Source organism: Lampris incognitus, chromosome 12 (assembly GCF_029633865.1).
Source record: "Lampris incognitus isolate fLamInc1 chromosome 12, fLamInc1.hap2, whole genome shotgun sequence".
In the NCBI taxonomy this organism is placed as follows: Eukaryota; Metazoa; Chordata; class Actinopteri; order Lampriformes; family Lampridae; genus Lampris; species Lampris incognitus.
The window spans coordinates 3150491-3172930 of record NC_079222.1 but is presented as its reverse complement, the minus strand read 5'-3'; the positions used below and the strand labels follow the sequence as shown (position 1 = coordinate 3172930).

At 41.7% G+C, this 22440-nt stretch overlaps 1 protein-coding gene across 2 annotated transcripts; it reads right to left on the bottom strand.

Annotated features, from left to right (window-relative positions):
* Positions 1 to 2565: 2565 nt before the first annotated feature.
* On the bottom strand, positions 2566 to 20448 carry LOC130121540 (annexin A1-like). 2 transcript variants are annotated; one of them, XM_056290378.1, is made up of 12 exons: positions 20309 to 20448; positions 20050 to 20125; positions 18100 to 18205; positions 16636 to 16730; positions 13974 to 14087; positions 11106 to 11196; positions 10582 to 10718; positions 9273 to 9366; positions 6667 to 6762; positions 5131 to 5189; positions 3626 to 3748; positions 2566 to 2812 (listed from the first exon to the last, which is right to left on the bottom strand). In XM_056290378.1, the coding sequence occupies exons 2-12, from the start codon at positions 20116 to 20118 to the stop codon at positions 2756 to 2758; spliced, it is 1041 nt and encodes a 346-aa protein (XP_056146353.1). In that variant the 5' UTR covers positions 20119 to 20125; positions 20309 to 20448; the 3' UTR covers positions 2566 to 2755. The 2 variants fall into 2 exon arrangements, with proteins under 2 accessions (XP_056146353.1, XP_056146354.1); XM_056290379.1 differs by having other exon boundaries at positions 20050 to 20129; positions 20310 to 20358.
* Between the last annotated feature and the right edge of the window lie 1992 nt (positions 20449 to 22440).

The following is a 22440-nucleotide window of genomic DNA, read 5'->3' as shown; positions in this document are numbered from 1 at the left end:
CAGACTGTTTGTGCCAGGGGTGCATACACAAAACAAAAGGAGAATTTTAAAAAAAAGAAAGAAAAAAGAATGCTCTTTCCTTCAAAATAAAGTGTTGTCAGTGCATAAGACATTTATCCAAAACACAATTAGTGCTAATTGCCTTCTTGTTTGTAAGTCCCCTTGTCGTAGTGCCACAATGGTGCAGTTGTTGATGAGAATGTCCAACATTTGGTTTGGAGTCCGTCCATCTCTTCTTATGAATGTGGCATTTTAACTGTGTGAAAACAATATGTTTTTCCATCCCATCATCTTCAAGACAAGTAAAGCTGGTTTCATCCTGCAAGTGGCCTGTTTGTGCAGCTCTGCCTCCTGCTGTGACAGTGCACTCCGTGATCACGGGGAATAAAAAGTTCACACAACTGGAGCAATTTTTCTGGATTTTTAGGTGAATTTAGGGAATATGTTAAGACTCTGGAACTTATAAATGGTTAAAAAAAGAAGTAATGACACTGTGAAAATGTATGATGAATTATGTAAAGAGGAATCATTTGAGAGTTTATGATGTGAGTTCTTTCTCAGAGCTTTACGATAATGTAGTTCATTCATTTTTGTGTCTTCTTAATTATCTTTTATCCTTTTGTGACGTTCTTACCCGTCTTTATAATCTTGTTGAGCACATGTCTGCAATGTCTGTATACTTGAATGTTTGTCCATTTAAAAAAACAGCAACTATAGAACAAGATATTTATTTATTTATTTATTCCAGTTCCCATTCCACCTTAAGCCAAAGAACTGCATATGAACAATTCCTCAAGAGACCAACCCCCAGTAAGTTATTGAGGCAGAATTTTTAATTTGGATTTCAGCAACTGCCATGGCCCCATTATAACCAGAAGACTGGTCATCTTTACAGCACACTTGTGGAATAGCTCAGACACTTCGCTTTTCTGTCCGTATCTGGATCTAATTAAAAAAAGAAATCTTACACCTTCTTGATAGCATCAAAACTGGCTTGCCATAGGGGGTGGAAAGGCAGCTGGAGTTACTGATGGCCATTTAAGTACATTTTTTAAAATTCATCCTTGCAAATATCTGGCATCTCTTATATTAGTTATATATATATATATATATACATATATATATATATATATATATATATATATATATATATATAAATTACTTGTCTTCATTTCCTAACTCCTTAAAACTAGTAAAAAGTAAATTAGCCCAAAATGTGTTCTGTCTTTCACAATATAAACCCCATACAAGTATGGTCCTATTTCATATTTAGACATCTTTATGTGTAGATATCTTTATATTTAGATATTTTTCTATTTAGATATCTTTATGTTTAGATATCTTTATATTTAGATATTTTTCTATTTAGATATCTTTATGTTTAGATATCTTTATATTTAGATATTTTTCTATTTAAATATCTTTATGTGTAGATATTTCTATGTTTTGTAATCATCTTCCTGTCTTTATTTAAACTTTATCCAGGGTGGATTTGCTCTCTTTCAGTGACAGCCTGCTTCACATTAACAGGACCTGCAGTCTCTCACTGTTGACCACCAAGCAGCTCAGCTGGAGCAGCTGAAGGGTGAGTGCCTTGCTCAAAGGCACTTCAACTGCAAGGAAAGATACGGAGTCGTTTGTTCCCATTCCCACACAGATTTTTCCCGCCAGGCTGAAGAAACGAACTGGTGACCTTCTGGTCACAAGCCGGCTTCTCCGCACCTTTAGGCCTTCTGTCAGGGAAGACCCACGCGGGCGGATCAGAAGAAAAAACATTTTCCAGAGACTTGGACCTTAGACCGTGGATCTGTATTTACTTTTAAACCTTAACTTTTGCAGTGGAGACGATTTTGGCTCAATATCCCAACCTAACATTAACTCTTTACTGCTCAGTTTGTTCAAATCTGTGACTCTTTGTCAGGTCCCTTAAATTCTGAAGCCGGCTCCTGATCCTTCATAGATGCCGTGCTGGCTCTGATCCATCATTCCTCTCACTGTCCAAACACTGATGGCTGATTGTTTTTATTTCTTTTTTATTCACAATCTGATTCCCTATGTTTTGTATGTGGCGCCTGCTGCTCTCCAAACACCGATCCCGAGGTTTTCATCCTTCCACATCATCAGCTTTTACTGCATCCCATTCCTCTGCATTAAACCCAACAGCTTCTTTCAAAAACCCAACACGTCTCTGTTATAGACCCAAAATATTTCTAATTTTGTGCCCCTTTTTATGAAACATTTGTTATAGTGAGTACTTGAGGTCAATATAGAAGAATACTTCAAGGTGTTAATAAGCTAGATGATCATTTCATTCAGCTGCTAGACTGCATGACAGCAGTTTCTCCACTGGGAGAAGAGTCAAGGGATGTTTTTATTTTGTTTTTTGCCAAATTGGCAGCCTGTCCAGGGTGTCTCCCCGCCTGCCGCCCAATGACTGCTGGGATAGGCTCCAGCATCCCCACGACCCTGAGAGCAGGGTAAGCGGTTTGGATAATGGATGGATGGATGATGCATTGTAAACTTTTAACATGACTTCAATCAACTTAACTTAGCAAATATTGTTACTGAAGGTTTACTGATTTATTGGAACATCACTCTGTGAAGCAGGATTAGTTACTGTTATGTTCATTTCAATTCTTAAAATTCATATTAACAACAAAAAGAAAGCATTAATTCTGCAGCCACTCTCTTATGAGAGAGGTGAGTATATAACTGGAACAGATTAGCTTCCAGTTTGAAGTGGCTGCAGGATCCCTCAGTGAGGTCCACACAGCTCAAGCAGGATCTTCTCATAATGTCCTTTCGTGTCATCCTGTCCAACAGATGCAAACAAGTGATCAGTGAAACACTATGAAGATATTCTCACTACACCATAAGATACTGCGATGATATTCTCACTACACCATAAGATACTGCGATGATATTCTCACTACACGATTAAGAAAAGAACAGTTAGGACACAGCTCAAATTTGTTAGTACTTACTGGTCATCTGCCATTGCTGCACAATGGCAGATGGCTCCATTTGGGACTAGCACAAACCTACCAATATGGACACCCCTGTTCTTCTTCTACGCCTCTACTGTGTGTCGAGACAACATTCACCTGAGCTTACTTGTTTGGCATCACCATAGAAATCATACTGGACGAAATATAAACATTTACTTTGAGACGAATCGAAGGGAAATATATAATAAAAAGCCTCTAATGAGGAGAACGTGTTCGTTGCTGTTACTACAAGTTTTCAGAAAGTGAGGCACAGAAGAAGAGGAGCATCCATATTCATATATGCATTTGACAGTGGACTTGGACAAGCCACTCAAAGGGGAGTTTTATACTTTATTACAAATATTTTCAATCAATATGTTTAACACAGGCAACAGCAGTCTGTGATTTCAGAAAGGTTGTCAGATTGGCAAATTTGCGCAACCCAAGTCAAAAGTTCAGCAAAGTGGGCAAAACAAGTCTGACAGGAACTCGTCAATGCATTTCCATGGGCTCAGCACACAAGCAGGGGTTTGTGCTGGTCCCAAATAGGGCTAGCTTGCAGACTACAGTCAACACATCCAGGCAGCCATCTTGGAAACATACACGCTACTGTACATCATATACGAATGGTGTCTTACCAATATGTCCTCCTGTAGACTCCTTCCATACATAGTTTTGTACTCTTCCATGACCTTCTTCAAGTCCTTCTCCGAGCGACTCACCAACACCCTGATCAAGGTGTCTTCACATGTGCCATGGCCCTGCAAGGTACAGGTAATAGACTAATGACAACAATAGATACATGCACAAATAATGCACTCTGCAGGCTCATTAAAGGAACGGTGGATTTTATTTGTCTCTATTCTATACTCAGAGAGTGCAGGCAGGGTGGAGTTGGTGGAGAAGAGTGTCAGGAGTGATGTGTGACAGAAGGGTACCAGCAAGAGTTAAAGGGAAGGTTTACAAGATGGTAGTGAGACCAGCTATGTTATATGGTTTGGAGACAGTGACACTGATGAAAAGACAGGAGGTGGAGCTGGAGGTGGCAGAGCTGAAGATGATAAGATTTTCATTGGGAGTGATGAAGAAGGACAGGATTAGGAAGGAGTATATTAGAGGGACAGCTCAGGTTGGACGGTTTGGAGACAAAGCAAGAGAAGCAAGATTGAGATGGTTTGGACATGTGTGGAGGAGAGATGCTGGGTATACTGGGAGAAGGATGCTGAATATGGAGCTGCCAGGAAAGAGGAGAAGAGGAAGGCTAAAGAGGAGGTTTATGGATGTGGTGAGGGAGGACATGCAGGTGGCTGGTGTGACAGAGGAAGATGCAGAAGACAGGAAGAGATGGAGACAGATGATCCGCTGTGGCGCCCCCTAACGGGAGCAGCCGAAAGAAGGAGAAGAAGATCACTATTCTATGCTCAACGTTCATGTAGTAAATATGTAAGCTTCATTTTCAGCCATGACTTGTCAGCAAGGATTTAATGGAATTAAAAGGGTACAAATTTATATTCTTGTTCAGTGCAACAAAAAAAAACACGCCAAAGTAAGTTAACATGATGCTATTGTAGTCTATAATATTTATTCAAGAGGTCAATTTACAAATGTACAGTCATATGGTCAGAATGTTTTTTCACCTCCTGCAATACCAGTAAGTACCAGCAGAGGTCACTCTGTTACACTGTGGGAATTTAGCTTTAAAAATTACTTGATTTTTAAATAGAAATCAACAAAATAAAATGATAGACTGCTGTAGCATCATGTTAGATTTATCTGAACTTTGGTGCATGTGTTTACACTGTGAGGATTGTGGATTTATCCCAGTTAGTTGCATTAAACTGCAGATGCCCAACTAGACCTGAAGGAAAGGATGGATGACTGTGAAAAAAACAAATACTTACATGTACTGCATGAGTAATGAGTATGAAATAGGGACAGACTTCAAAAAGCCCAAACCAGTCCTTCCTGTAAGTATTTCTGCCTGTTTCCCCCTCTCTCCCGCCGTCTCTGGCTCATTACATAAGATACCATTACCCCTACACATAAATACATACACACACACCCATATGGGGGGGGGGGCAGAAAGAGAGAGAAAGAGACTGAGAGAGCGAGACAAAGAGAGAGGATATTTAACCCTTCTTACCTTCATAGCCAGATGGAGCTTCTCAGCAAAGAAAGCAGGCTTGCTCCAGGCACACTTCACTACACACCAAGAGACATACACAGTATACACACCATGTGTTAAACCAAGAGACATACACAGTATACACACCATGTGTTAAACAGTATATACACCATGTGTTACACCAAGAGACATACACAGTATACACACCATGTGTTAAACAGTATACACACCATGTGTTAAACAGTATATACACCACGTGTTAAACCAAGAGATATATACAGTGTATACACCATGTGTTAATGTATACACCAAGTGTTAAACAGTATACACACCATGTGTTAAACCAAGAGACATACACAGTATACACACCATGTGTTAAACAGTATATACACCATGTGTTAAACCAAGAGACATACACAGTATACACACCATGTGTTAAACAGTATATACACCATGTGTTAAACCAAGAGACATATACAGTGTATACACCATGTGTTAATGTACACACCAAGTGTTAAACAGTATATACACCATGTGTTAGACCAAGAGACATATACAGTGTATACACCATGTGTTAGACCAAGAGACATATACAGTGTATACACCATGTGTTAATGTATACACCAAGTGTTAAACAGTATATACACCATGTGTTAATGTATACACCAAGTGCTAAACAGTATATACACCATGTGTTAATGTATACACCAAGTGTTAAACAGTATATACACCATGTGTTAATGTATACACCAAGTGCTAAACAGTATATACACATATGTGTTAATGTATACACCAAGTGCTAAACAGTATATACACCATGTGTTAATGTATACACCAAGTGTTAAACAGTATATACACCATGTGTTAATGTATACACCAAGTGCTAAACAGTATATACACCATGTGTTAATGTATACACCAAGTGTTAAACAGTATATACACCATGTGTTAATGTATACACCAAGTGCTAAACAGTATATACACATATGTGTTAATGTATACACCAAGTGCTAAACAGTATATACACCATGTGTTAATGTATACACCAAGTGTTAAACAGTATATACACCATGTGTTAATGTATACACCATGTATTAACAGTCTCAGAGAATGAAGAACAGCCTGAACAGCCTGACACCTCTGGTCAGCTGGTGCTTGGTTCATGTTATTAGGTTTGTTCTTTTCTACCTATTTACTGTCTGTTGTCTTCTTTTATCATGACCTTGTTGTGTGCTTTTATCTATTTTAAATTGCATTGCTCTGTATCTTAACGTTTTATTTTTTTTTCATTTTAATTTGATTTTAATGACACATGCTTTCTTAAAGATTGATTGAATTATTGATTTATTGATTTATTGATGGTTGGTTGGACAGTGACACGTGTTTGTCTACATCAGTGTCCCCAACACAGATATTTTGATGTATTTTATTTTATAATTTTGTGCTTGGTCCCTAAATCAGATAGCATGGATGATCTATAGAAATCATGGATGGTCTATATAAACAGATGGTCTATAGAAATCATAGATAGAAATCATGGATGGTCTTCCTCACCGATATCAATCAAGCAGTCTTCGATGTCTCCCCTCAGCTCCATGTCCAGAGCTTTTGGTAAGCTGACATCACTGACGCTGCCATACATCTGGAATGCTGGGAAGTCAACACAAACACATATCATGTTAATGCTGTAAGCAACATGGTCCAGTATGTCTCTCAGCAGGACAGAAGGTCCAGTATGTCTCTCAGTAGGACAGAAGGTACAGTGTGTCTATCAGCAGGACAGAAGGTCCAGTATGTCTCTCAGTAGGACAGAAGGCCCAGTATGTCTCTCAGCAGGACAGAAGGCCCAGTATGTCTCTCAGCAGGACAGAAGGCCCAGTATGTCTCTCAGCAGGACAGAAGGTCCAGTATGTCTCTCAGCAGGACAGAAGGCCCAGCATGTCTCTCAGCAGGACAGAAGGTCCAGTATGTCTCTCAGCAGGACAGAAGGCCCAGTATGTCTCTCAGCAGGACAGAAGGCCCAGTATGTCTCTCAGCAGGACAGAAGGTCCAGTATGTCTCTCAGTAGGACAGAAGGTACAGTGTGTCTATCAGCAGGACAGAAGGTCCAGTATGTCTCTCAGTAGGACAGAAGGCCCAGTATGTCTCTCAGCAGGACAGAAGGCCCAGTATGTCTCTCAGCAGGACAGAAGGCCCAGTATGTCTCTCAGCAGGACAGAAGGTCCAGTATGTCTCTCAGTAGGACAGAAGGCCCAGTATGTCTCTCAGCAGGACAGAAGGCCCAACATGTCTCTCAGCAGGACAGAAGGACCAGTATGTCTCTCAGCAGGACAGAAGGCCCAGTATGTCTCTCAGCAGGACAGAAGGTCCAGTATGTCTTTCAGTAGGACAGGAGGCCCAGTATGTCTCTCAGCAGGACAGAAGGCCCAGTATGTCTCTCAGCAGGACAGAAGGTCCAGTATGTCTCTCAGCAGGACAGAAGGCCCAGCATGTCTCTCAGCAGGACAGAAGGCCCAGCATGTCTCTCAGCAGGACAGAAGGCCCAGCATGTCTCTCAGCAGGACAGAAGGTCCAGTATGTCTCTCAGTAGGACAGAAGGACCAGTATTTCTGTCAGCAGGACAGAAGGTCCAGTATGTCTCTCAGCAGGACAGAAGGCCCAATATGTCTCTCAGTAGGACAGAAGGTCCAGTATGTCTCTCAGCAGGACAGAAGGTCCAGTATGTCTATCAGCAGGACAGAAGGTCCAGTATGTCTCTCAGCAGGACAGAAGGTCCAGTATGTCTCTCACCAGGACAGAAGGTCCAGTATGTCTCTCAGCAGGACAGAAGGTCCAGTATGTCTCTCAGCAGGACAGAAGGTCCAGCATGTCTCTCAGCAGGACAGAAGGTCCAGTATGTCTCTCAGTAGGACAGAAGGACCAGTATTTCTGTCAGCAGGACAGAAGGTCCAGTATGTCTCTCAGCAGGACAGAAGGCCCAATATGTTTCTCAGTAGGACAGAAGGTCCAGTATGTCTCTCAGCAGGACAGAAGGTCCAGTATGTCTATCAGCAGGACAGAAGGTCCAGTATGTCTCTCAGCCGGACAGAAGGCCCAGCATGTCTATCAGCAGGACAGAAGGCCAAGCATGTCTCTCAGCAGGACAGAAGGTCCAGTATGTCTATCAGCAGGACAGAAGGCCCAGCGTGTCTCTCAGCAGGACAGAAGGCCCAGCATGTCTCTCAGCAGGACAGAAGGTCCAGTGTGTCTCTCAGTAGGACAGAAGGCCCAGTATGTCTCTCAGCAGGACAGAAGGCCTGGTAGAACATGGGGGTCGGTTCCAGAACTCAGGAGACACCATACACTTGGTTTACATGAATAACCATTGAAGGTTTTAATGCACACAATAAAAAAGACTGCAGAGCTTCAGAAAAAGCAGCACTAGCATAAAAAATAAATGCTTTGATTGAAACAATCATCTGGCTCTGGTATCGTGTTTTTAGGAACAAATTATACCAATTCCAATACCAATCATACCTACTCCAGGCAAAAGTTCAGATATAATTTAAAAAAAAGAAAAGAAAGAAATCCAATAATGTGTTGCATTGTTATGGTTTTTTGTTGCTGTTGTAAAACTGGGATTTTTAAGCAATTTTGGCAAATGGGCTGTCCTAATATTTGAGTAGCCTCATGATGCTTGTGTCTCATGACTGGAACTTCACTGGTGTGAAATATAAAAACAGCTGAAAGAAAGCATCCTTGAGCAAACTGTTGTCCTAACCAATACAGCATATTAGTAACATTAGTGCAGTATATTATTCACCACTTTGGTTTGCTAGATGTGAATTATCTTACATGTCATATCCCAGTTACGTTTCATCATCATCTGACAGGTCACTTAGATGACGATGAAACGTCAGTAAACGTTGTGTCCAGATGAACTGATTCAACCTTCTGTGGTTTCCTCACCTGGACTACTGAGCATCAAGCATCATGTCCACCCATGTTCAGGCTGTTGCCTGTGTAAATACAGCCTGTCCACGTTGTGTGAGTTTAGCTTAGGTGAGTGTTTTGTGTGTTTAGTCCACCCTGTTGATGGTTTTATTTTCTTTTTTTTTAATCTTAACCAGTGTGATTACTGCACTGATAAATGTACATCTCAATATGAGAGGCCTACTCACTTTTGCAGAGCTGAGGACTGCTCCGGCTCGTCAGGATATCGATAAAGAGCGACACATCGGTTCCTTTGACGGACTCACCCGCCTCGAAAAGAGCCTGCAGGGAAATTATGCAATTATAATTTGTTAGATTGTATCACATCTGGACAACAATTCCTGCTAATATTACCCTTTATTGTGTTAGATTATATCCCGTCTGGGCAACAATTCCTGCTAATATTACCCTTTATTGTGTTAGATTATATCCCGTCTGGGCAACAATTCCTGCTAATATTACCCTTTATTGTGTTAGATTATATCCCGTCTGGGCAACAATTCCTGCCAATATTACCCTTTATTGTGTTTCAGTGGTGTGATATTGGGATGACATTTGGATATTGTCATATAATGATACACGATTATGATGTCCAAATTAATGATAATGCAAATTATCACCTAACATTTCTCCCAAAATTGAATATTAAATATTTGAGGTAATATTATTTTGAACAGTTTAATGTGATAAACTTCAGTTGGCTTCTTAAACATAGTATCTAAACATGGTATTTTTGCATATGAAAGCAGATATCATGTTAAATTCCTCATGATTATTGTGATATAATATCAGTCACAAAGAGTACTAATTTCTGATTGGTTGGCGGGTGTGCGTTAAACCCGTTTATACCATGGAGAATACTGGTCTCTGATTGGCTGGAGGTTTTGCATTAAAACCGTATAATGAACACGTAGATCGGTTCAAGTTTAATTACTGTTCGAAAGACTCTATGTAACCACAGCAACACGCTGGTCTGTGTAACCATAGCAACACACTGGTCTATGTAAGCACAGCAACACGTTGGTCTATGTAACCATAGCAACACACTGGTCTATGTAACCATAGCAACACACTGGTCTATGTAACCACAGCAACACGCTGGTCTATGTAACCACAGCAACACGCTGGTCTATGTAAGCACAGCAACACGTTGGTCTATGTAACCATAGCAACACGCTGGTTCAGTAGCAACCCCAGTAAACGCTCACAGCTTTAGCTTAGCAGCTAACTTTCGCCTCATAGAATTTTCATTCTGAGTCCAAAATGTTCAGCAAATAAAAAGTGAATGTTTTTATTTTAATTCTTTGGTTAAGTGACCATGTAAGCGAGATGTTCACACCTTTGAGCGGATACAAGTTAAAGGATGGATTTACCCCAACCTAACATGTTCGATGTTAGCCAGCTAGCGCGCTAGCAACATAATATTGCGTTTCTTGTTTCTCAGTTTAAGGAGCACTTTGTACTGGATGCTGCTAATAGTTGGGGGAGATGGGTTACATGGGCATCCCGTTTGGCAAGGTTCAAGTCCACTTCACTGTCCTCATCCTTGGTAGCCTTCAGCATGGCCATGAGGGCCAACGTGAAGTCTCCGCTGGTCTCACTCTTCATCAGGTCCTCCAGCTCTTCCTCGTACTCTGTGGGGAGAAGAAGAAAATCACTACAGCTGAATTACTGCTTTGTGGCACTTGTAACTTTACACTCCAAACATCACTGCCACCTTGTGGTCTGCATTAGTCACTGTTCACAATTATAATTCTTCATAAACAAACAAAATGATCAACACTCACAATATGTAACCTTTTTAACTGTGTGTTACGTGTATCAGAGAACTAAAGATACAACAGCTTTTATTATTCTGACTTCACGCTGGAGTTTTAGGAACTTCAGGTGGTTCTGTTCTGGGAATATTTACGAATAAGAGCATCAGCTAAATGTCTTAAATGTGATGGGAAGCTGCTGTATAGGTGCATTATTTTCAAAGGAAGCCCAGCATGTGGACCAGTGAACGTTAATCCTCATACCTTCTTTGAAGACCCTCTTGATTTCTTGAATCTCCTGGTTGGACCGAGATGCAAGAATCTCCACCAGGACCTCCTCATCAGTGCCTAGACCCTGTCGGACAGATACACAGTAATGGTAACAGGATTTTAAACAGTAAGCATGTACACGTTAAGTTTCTCTGTCATGTTTACTTTGCTATTATTTACAGTTCACTGAAACTGAGTCACAATTGTTCCCTTACAGTGTAGGTCGGTAAAACAAACAAAGAGCCATGAGGACAGTGGATAATGTAGGATATGGTGAACACACCAACAAGCTGTTTTTAAAGTCAAGTGTCTTGAAGTTCAGGGATTTAGTAGAATTTAACACAGCACGAATAATGTTCACATCAAGAAACACTCTACTACCCAGTACTACACACAATACTCTCAGACAGAGCAGGGGAATATAATCTGAGAGGGGAATCAAACTTCCAGAAATGATGTGTTGGTACAACTGTGAAGAGCAGGGGCATTTCCACCTGTGGGGTAAAACTGTGGAACAGTGTGAGCATGGAACTCAAACACAGTACAAACACTACACAGTACAAGAGGAAGTACAAACACAGTACAAACACTACACAGTACAAGAGGAAGTACAAACACAGTACAAACGTTACACAGTACAAGAGGAAGTACAACACAGTACAAACATTACACAGTACAAGAGGAAGTACAAACACAGTACAAACACTACACAGTACAAGAGGAAGTACAAAGGAGTGATTATCAAGAGATGTAGGGACGATGAAGAGTTGTGTTAACTGTCTTAAGTTTTATTTATCTCCCAACATTTATTATTACATTTCTTTTATTTTTCTTTACATGACAGTGAGTGGATACTTGGGTTGTACGTAGCATTGAGATGTGTTTATTCTTGCTAACATGACATTAGCAGGTCCATCCATCCATCCATCCATCCATCCATCCATCCACCCAGCCATCCATTATCTGAACCGCTTATCCTGCTCTCAGGGTTGCGGGGATGCTGGAGTCTATCCCAGCAGTCATTGGGCGGCAGGTGGGGAGACACCCTGGACAGGCCACAAAGCCATCACAGGGCCCACACACACACACACACACACACACACACACACCTAGGGACAATTTAGTACAGCTGATCCACCTGACCTACATGTCTTTGGACTGTGGGAGGAAACCGGAGCCCCCGTAGGAAACCCACAGAGACACGGAGAGAACATGTAAACTCCACATAGACGACGACCCGGGACGACCCCCAAGGTTGGACTACCCCGGGGCTCAAACCCAGGACCTTCTTGTTGTGAGGCGACCACACTAAACCACAGGGCCACCGTGCTGCCCGACAATAGGATGAGTTTTTCTTTTTTCTCTTATTGTTCACAGTAGGTGAGTGTGTGTTGTGCAGCACAACTTGCATTGAGTGTGTGAACTATACAGCACAGTGGGAGTTGGGTGTGTGAACTATACAGCACAGTGGGAGTTGGGTGTGTGAACTATACAGCACAGTGGGAGTTGGGTGTGTGAACTATACAGCACAGTGGGAGTTGAGTGTGTGAACTATACAGTACAGCGGGAAGTGAGTGTGTGAACTATACAGCACAGTGGGAGTTGGGTGTGTGAACTATACAGTACAGTGGGAGTTGGGTGTGTGTACAGCGGGAAGTGAGTGTGTGAACTATACAGCACAGTGGGAGTTGGGTGTGTGTGAACTATACAGCACAGTGGGAGTTGGGTGTGTGTGAACTATACAGCACAGTGGGAGTTGAGCGTGTGAACTATACAGCACAGTGGGAGTTGAGTGTGTGAACTATACAGTACAGCGGGAAGTGAGTGTGTGAACTATACAGTACAGTGGGAGTTGGGTGTGTGAACTATACAGCACAGTGGGAGTTGAGTGTGTGAACTATACAGCACAGTGGGAGTTGGGTGTGTGAACTATACAGTACAGTGGGAGTTGGGTGTGTGAACTATACAGCACAGTGGGAGCTGGGTGTGTGAACTATACAGCACAGTGGGAGTTGGGTGTGTGAACTATACAGCACAGTGGGAGTTGGGTGTGTGAACTATACAGTACAGTGGGAGTTGGGTGTGTGAACTATACAGTACAGTGGGAGTTGGGTGTGTGAACTATACAGCACAGTGGGAGTTGGGTGTGTGAACTATACAGCACAGTGGGTTAAGGGAGTGTGTAGTGTACAGTAGCTGAGGTAAGGTCAGAGTAGGGGAGAAGGGGCAGGATAAAATAAGTGTGTACTTCCTCCTGCTGCTTCTCCAACATGTAGCACATCATGTGATGCATGAGACATGTGGTCACTGAGTCTGGTGTGTGGGTCTGCTGATGACCTCACATTACTGTCAGTGGATCATGTGTCTGTTGTGTCCTGCTTGTTTACATGTTAGAAATAAATCATCATCATCATCATCATCATCATCATCATCATCATACCGTACACTTAATGAACCTGAAGCCAATAAAACATGCTGCGTGTCAGGTTGGAGTGACTTAGTTGTGTGTAAAGTTTACAGCTTAACGCTGAAGAGGATGGTGGAAAGGGGGAATAGCAATTTAACAAAGGGGTTGTTTTTCGTCAACTTGTGAAACAGGAGGAATTGAACCCCCTTGTCCCCCCAAATCAACCCCTCCATGTAAGTACAGAACTTTTAATTCAGCTTGTCTGTGAACACGACTCCTCTTCTTCTGCGTCTTTTGAGCTACGCTACGTAAATAGAATCACGTGTCCTACATGTTTTGTTCACGAACAAAACAAGCAAAGAAGCACCTCGTTGGCTTTCCATAAGCTGATGCAAAAACTAGCTACCATGAGCCTCTTTACACCGAGTGGTGATTACTGCTTTGTTTTTTTTTACCTTAGTGGCTTGTCTGAGTTGGTGGGCATCAAACTGAGCAGGGGTCATGAGCAGAGCCAGAACCGTGTCCTCCAGATGTGACCTCAGGGATGATTTCAGAGCATCTACCAAAGGCTGCAAACAGGAAGACAACACAGTTTGTACACTGAGGCCTCACTTCATGCTGCAACACCTTATTCAGGTATCCTTTACGGAGTGTTATGCAAACAGTTATCCGGTTCTTAACCTGCTGGTAAGTTGCTGAAATAAGGCCTTTTTCATTGTTTCACATGACTTCCACCCTTCTCTTTTACATTTTGTAGAGCCTTGAGCATCACTTTTGTTTTCACTAGTAGTAGCAGTAGTCCTCTACTTTATCGCAGAAAAACCTTGATGGAAAGACCTCATTTGCAGTGTTGCTTAATTTACTTTGCTCTGATCTCCTGCATACCAGCGCTCGAAGTAGGCCAGTACTTCCGACTCCTCTGCAGAATCTGACTCCCCTTGGCATGAGGCTAGATTAGGTTAGGCTAACCCTAACCCCTCCAACCCTAACCCGCCCTAACACTAACCTAACCCGTTCACACCAAGGGGATTCAGAATCTGCGGGGGAGTCAGAAAATTCTATAACACCAGCACTTCTACATTTTACTCTTTGGTGTGCCGTGACTTTTTCTTGCACACCGGCACATCTCACAAGCTGCCAGAACTCTTTCCTGCCCTCTACATATCAGGTTCTCTGGGTGATTCATAATGGCCCTAAATAAGCTGCATTGCCCAGGGGACACTATGATGCTCACCTCTTTCTGTTCTCGCCTGCCTACTTTCCTCTGTCGGCGGCTAGTCTAATTCTAGTTTTAAACATGCAATCGTCCAACCTCTCCCGAAGAAGCCTACTCTCAACCCTCTTGTTTAAGCAATTTTAGACCAATTTCAAGTCTACCTTTTTTACATAAAATCTTAGAAAATTCTGCTGCTCTTCAACTGATCACACACGTGAATAGTTGTAGTATTTTCAAGCCTTTTCAATCAGGATTCCATACCCACCACAGCACAAAAACAGCTCTCATTAAAGTTACCAATGACTTATTGCTCACCACTGACTCCGGTGCTTGCTCAATTTAAATTCTGCTTGTCCTGAGTTCTGCTTTTGATATTGTCGACCACCACATCCTTTTAAATCTATGCCAACTAGTATGTTGGCATTAAGGATACTACTCTTGCCTGGTTCCAATCCTACGTATCTGACAGATCTTTCTCTGTCTGGGAGAATTCTCTTCATCCCCAGCCCCTCTCTTATGTGGTGTCCCCCAGGGTTCAATTCTTGGTCCGTTATTATTTTCCATTTATCATGCACCCCTGGATCAGATCATTCGCCTTCATAATATTAATTTTCACTGTTATGCAGGTGACACCCAGCTTTATGTCCCACTTACTGGCAATGACACATACGATCTTTCTCGTGTTATGGCTTGTCCCTATGATATTAAGTTCTGGATGTCACAAAACTTCCTTCGGCTTAATCAGTCCAAATCTGAGGTCCTTTTATTCATCCCCCCTAACCTAACTGGCGACCTAGAAAAGAGTTTAGGGAACCTGTCCCCCAATATTAAGCACTCTGCCCACAATTTGGGTGTCTCTTTTGACTCCAAGCGCCGTTTTTACACACAAATCACCAAGGTAGTACAATCTTGCTTTCTCCAAGTTAGGAACATCGCAAGAGTTAAAAAATTTCTTAGCTTGAACGGACCTCGAAAAAGTCATCCATGCAATCATCTCATCAGGTCTGGATTATTGTAACTTCCTGTATTCAGGACTAAGTCAAAAATCCATCTCCCACCTCAAGCTCACCCAAAACTGAGCTGCTAGACTGTTAACAAATTCCAAGAAACAGGAACACATCACTCCCATTCTAACAATGCTTCACTGGCTACCTGTTAGGTATAGGATTGATTTTAAACTTTTACTAATTACTTTCAAAGCCCTACATGGCCTCGCTCCTACATATATCACTGATTTACTCACACCCCATGGGCCTGGTCGCTGCCTGTGCTCCTCAGGCAGGTCCTTTTTAACTGATCCCTCAGCCAGCCTCGTTACTAAAGGTGACCGGGTGTTTTCTGTAAGAGCCCCACAGCGGTGGACCTCCCTAGCTGAGAAAATTAGGCTAGCAACCTCTCTGCCTTCTTTTAAATCACTTCTGAAAACTTACTTTTACAGGAAGGCTTTTTTTTATATATAGTAAATCCGTTGTTATCCAAATTTTATTCATTTTTAATTTTTATATTGTTTAGGTCTTATACTTTTAGAATTTTACATTTTTAATTATTTATATAATTTTTTTTTATTTCATCACCTTATTCTGTTTTTATCATAATCCTTGTTTTATCAGCTCTAATTCTCTTCATTTTAATTACACTCTTGTAACTTCATCCTGATTGTGTTTTACCTTGTTCTGTTGAGTGGCTCTGGCATTATGTCCTACATTTTTATTTTTATTGTATTTTGTTGTTTTATCTTGACTATGTGCATTATCTTATCCTGTTGTGTCTTCATATGAACAGAACAACAATATTTTTTCTGACTCCAAATCTTTTCAAGACCTGTAAATGGATTATTCAGCCTTGCTTTCCAGTTTTCCCAGGCCTGTACAACATCTCTGTCATAGTGGAGGACAGCTCACCTCCCCGGTGGATGCCTCATAGACTTCTTTGATCTGCTGCCTCTGTTCATTGCTTCTCTTCACCAAAACTGCAATAATCACGTCCTCGTCCACTCCTGTGAGGGGAAAATGTGTTTATTAGATGTTATGTACATAAATTACCTTAAACAACAAGATTCTCTGATCCAACTGACATACAGTGTGTATAATAGTACAAGTATAGTGTATAAGAATAGGTGTATAGTGTATTATAGTATAAGTATAATGTATAAGAGTAGGTGTATAGTGTATTATAGTATAAGTATAATTGGATTAAAAGGATGAAAACTCAAAACAAATCACAACTAAGGCACTGAGAGAGAAGGCATCCCCTTTGCAGTTAAATGCCCAATAAACACACTTCAGTTATGTTGAAAAGTTTTTGTACTTTAAATGCTTTGGTTATTTGGTTATCCATATGTTTAGTTTTACATATACATTTAATATTTTAGCCATACGTTGTTTTTTATTTATTTATACATTTAATATTTTTATCCATACCTTCAGTTTTTTACCCATACCTTTAGTTTTTTATTTATACCTTTAGTTTTTTCATCCATATATTTAATTTTTTATCCATACCTTTAGTTTTTTTATTTATACCTTTAGTTTTTTATCCATACATACCTTCAGTTTTTTATCCACACATTTACTTGTTTTATCCATACCTTTAATTTTTATCCATACCTTTAGTTTTTTATCCATACCTTTATTTTTTATTCATACCTTTATTTTTTAATTTATACCTTTATTTTTTTATCCAGACCTTTAGTTTTTTATCCATACCTTTACTTTTTTGTTTTTTATCCACACATTGAATTTTTTATCCATATCTTTAGTTTTTATCCATACATTTAAGTTTTTTTATCCGTACCTTTATTTTTTTATCCATGTCTTCTTTTTTTTTATCCAGACCTTTAGTTTTTTATCCATACCTTTACTTTTTTGTTTTTTGTCCAGACCTTTAGTTTTTTATCCATACCTTTAGTTTTTTTATCCATACATTTAATTTTTTTATCCATACCTTTAGGTTTTTTCATACCTTTAGTTTTTTATCGATACCTTTAGTTTTTTTAGTCATACCTTTAGTTTTTATCCATGCCTTTATTTTTTATCAGTACCTTTAATGTTTTTGTTTTTATCCATACCTTTAGTTTTTTATCTATACCTTTAGTTTTTATCCATACTTTAGCTTTTTAATCCATACCTTTAGTTTTTTTAATCCATACCTTTAGTTTTTATCCACACCTTTAGTTTTTTTAATCCATACCTTTAGTTTTCCATCCATACTTTAGTTTTTATCCATACTTTAGTTTTTTAATCCATACCTTTAGTTTTTTATCCATACCTTTAGTTTTTTTTATTTATCCATACCTTTAGTTTTTTATCCATACCTTTAGTTTTGTTTGTTTTTTTAATCCGTACCTTTAGTTTTTTTATCCATACCTTTAGTTTCGATGGCTTTCTCAAGAGATGCAGCGTCACTGCTGGCGCTGAAGTGCGGGTATGGGGCAACTGTTCCATAAAACCGAGGCTTGGGTTTACCTTTGACCTGGTAGGACATTTATCCCAAAAAAAAAAAGAAGAAGGAAAACTCGTCATCATGGCCGGATTAACCCAGCAGGGGCCCTGACTAAAAAATGAACCCTGGGCCCTACCGACCCAAATTCTTCACTCTGTAAAATGTACATGTAGGCCATCCCCTTTAACTCCTGTGCTGGACTATCACCTGACCACAGCTTCATACAGGAGCCATAGGAGCCCTAAAACTAGATGTGACACAAGGCCCCTCAAAGCCACAGGGCATCAGGACTAGATGGTAATATGGGGCCCCTCGTAAGGCCCCAGTCATTTCAGCTGATATTGTGTTTAACTGGAGCATATCAACAAACTGGTTTTTGTTTGATCAATATACCACAAACCAGCTGACAGGTGTTGAAACTGGGGACTTTGGGGCCCCCAAGGGTCCTGAGCCCCAGGGCAATTACTACTTTGCCTGGTTGGTAATCCAGCCTTGTGTGTCATCAGAAACGTCATCCAAACAAATCTTTGTATATTTTCTTTTGCATTTTTAAATACAATTTTCGGAGCCTTTCTGAGTGTCGTGTTGAGTGTGAAGTCAAAGTGATGGTGACGAGAGCAATGAGGCTGAGTGATGAGGCGGGACGATGAGGCTGAGCGATGAGGCTGAATGATGAGGCTGAATGATGAGGCTGAATGATGAGGCGGAACGATGAGGCGGAACGATGAGGCGGAACGGGGGAGACGGGGAGTCATGTTCGAAAGTGAGTCATGCTCAAGTCAACAACATTGCGAACACATAGAAGACACGTTATTCACCCTACGGCCCTGACCAGGCTCCAATTGTTAGTGATTTCTTTGCATACATACACATACATCCAATCCACCCACCCCAACACACACACACACACACACACACACACCAAGAACTTAGCCGTAGGCTGTTTTGAAAAGTAAGGTTTTCAACCTGCTTTTAAGTGTGTCCAGTGTGGGGGCCTCTCTCAGGTCCTCAGGCAGGGCGTTCCATCTCCATGGGGCGTAAATGCAAAATGCAGCTTCCCCTGCTCTAGACCTAGCACAAGGGATGGTTAAAAGACCACTGCCGTTGGACCTGAGAGTTCTTGCTGGTTTGTAAGGCGTTAACGTGTCTTTTACATAGTGTGGTGTGAGGCCATGCAGCACTTTGTAAACAATTAACACCATTTTAAAATCCATTCTGGTCTTGATGGGGAGCTGAGCTGGTGAGAACACGTGCTGGGGTGTACCCCTGGCGAAACTACTCACTGTCAGGTGAAAAGAAGCGGCTGGTGACTCCACATGTATCGGAGGAGGCATGTGGTAGTGTGCAGCCCTCCCCGGATCAGCAGAGGGGGTGGAGCAGCGACCGGGACAGCTCGGAAGAGTGGGGTGATTGGCCAAGTAAAATTGGGGAGAAAAAAAAAAGGGGGAATTATAACAATAACAATAATAACAATTAAGAATGCTTATTTTCATATTGCAGGTTATTATAGGCAAGTTCCCCATCTGTGGACTTTCCTATAACAACCTGCAATAACATCCGTGGGTTTTCCGCTGTGGCGTGTCCCCTCCACAGAAACAGATCTGTGCACATGGTCATTTACAGAACCTTTGGAAAGGCACGGCTTTACCGGGGTGCTTAAACCCAGGTTTTCTGATATCACCTGTGAAATTATACCGGGCCCTTTTTAATCGATCAGTGTTCAGAGGCCTTCAGAGCTCACTTAGTACCTGAGCAACCATGCCAAGATGTGACTCCTAGGAAGAGTTCAAAGAAAGTTTGGAGTAACATTTTTTCAACCGCAGACATCCTCCCTGTTACTGAACGACTGTTCCAGCACGGGAACTGGTACTCACTGTGATGGTGTCCTCATCCGGGTGCCTGTCGTGGATGACATTTTTGAAGAACTTCCTGAAGAAAGACATCTTTGTTCTGCAAGAAATTCAAACAGGCACAGGGACGGAGTTACACAACCTCATCAAACACAGGCTCCCAGTAAGCAGCCCCAGTCCAGCTCGTCTTAATGGACAACCTGTAACAACTGGGATAAAACTCCTGCGAAGGTCTTACAGGCTAAAACAGCTTATGGTTCGTCCAGTAAGAGTCAGGTCTCACCTGTTTCACCACAGACAGCTTCCAAATGTACAGAGATCTGGTGTCCGGGCTATGCAGCACCTTGTCCGACTCCACCCCAGTGGTTCTCAAGGGCGTTTGGAGCAGGTTGGCCAATCCTCTCCCATTCTCTCCATACCAACAGACTCCGGTGTGACAGCCAGTCCTGACTGGCAGGGTGACTATGACGAGCGTTTAGAAAACCTGTTTGCTGACATTTAGACCTGGCCTGCTAGTTCTCACATGCATTCTCATTATTTCTCAGTACTATACTATACTACACTGTACTGTACTGTACTATACTACACTACACTGTACTGTACTATACTACACTACACTGTACTGTATGTACTGTACTATACTATACTACACTACAATGTACTGTACTGTATGTACTGTACCATACTATACTACACTACACTGTACTATACTACATTACACTACACTGTACTATACTGTACTATACTACACTACACGACATGACACTACAATACACTACACTGTATTATACTATACTATACTATACTATACTTATAAATATGATGGATTTCCTCCTGTTGGCTTTGGTTTTTGCATTCAGGGATAAGCTAACATCTCATGCTACAGAGCAGGGCGAGGATCTCTCACCGGTGCTCTTGCGTAACCACGAGACTGAACCTGAAATGCTGCATTTTTCCCCTCATGCAAACTCTCAGCACAAACACCGCAAAAACACACTAACGCATGACAGATGCAAGGATGGAGGGAAACGCAAATCTACCACAAACAGAGCTACTAGAGGTGCAGCTAGAGGCGCATCAAATACAAACATGTCTGCCTAGTTTATAAGATCATGCGTGGTTTAGCTCCGCCTCCTCTGTCCAGCTTCATCATCTTCAAATCTACCACAGAGAGGTGCAGCTAGGGGGGACTGCACAATCCCGCTCAGCAGAACGGCCTGTAGCCAGGTCGTCTCCTCCTTTACAGCACCACATTAATGGACCTCAGTACCACAATCAATTAGAGTCCCCATCCTATAACTCATTTCAGTGTAATGTCAAGAAATGGCTTATTAAGAACCAACAATGTCAACACTGATGGTATTCACACACAGTGGCGCCCCCAAGAGGTGGCCAGGGGTGGCCACGGCCACCCTGATACTATCCCTGGCCCCCCCGCTGGCCCCCCCAGCCACGAGTCGCATATGCAGAATGTGCTTCTGATTATGCATAATATGCTTCTATCTGATATTTTACATTAGGTGCTGTTCATTTAAATCAATAATGTATATTTTTCTTAACTCTCATGTTGACAGTTTTCCACTAGCCTATACAGTACACTACAACAGCAGCATAGAATTCCCCAAATTCAGTCATGGCTTTTGGTTTTGGAGTGCCACCCCAAGATTTTCAGTGGCCCCATTTGGCCCCCCCTATGAAACATTTCTGGGGGCGCCACTGTTCACACACACACACACACACACACACACACACCTTTAACACGTTGTTTAACTGTGTTGTACATTAGCTGTGTTGTGTGTCTGCTTTTTTATATACATCAGGAATCAGGAACACTTTGTCGTTTCACTTCATGAAATGAAACGACGTGCCGTGTCCCCCGGACCACAACAGTACAACACAAAGACAACAACACACCCAAAACCACAAGAACACACACGTCCAAACTGACACACATACCTAAACTAACCAAAACAATCACCGTGCAAGGGAGCGACCGCCAGCCAGCACGACTGTCGGAACCACTGGTCTACATGGGCCAGCAGCTAGCCTGGCCCGGCCCGCTTCCGCGGCCCGTCAGACCGCCCTCGGGCGCAGCTCCAGGCAGGGCCGTGGTCCCCGGGCCCAGCGGCAGACCAGGCTCTCCCAGCCGGTCCAGCGCCGGCTCTCCCAGCATCAAACGAAGACCACTTAGACACAGACGTGGACAGAGACGCTGCATGGACGGTGCTGGACGGTGCGCGCCGCCATCTTCCCACACCGGAAGCGGAGAAGCGGAAAATATTATTTTCTATATTATTTTATTATCCTTTTCGACATTATTTTTATATTCTGTATGTATTTTCTTGTTTGTTTGCTTTTGTTGTTTTTGTATTGTATATTAACTCAGTTGTGTGTTTATTTGTATTTCTTCATTTT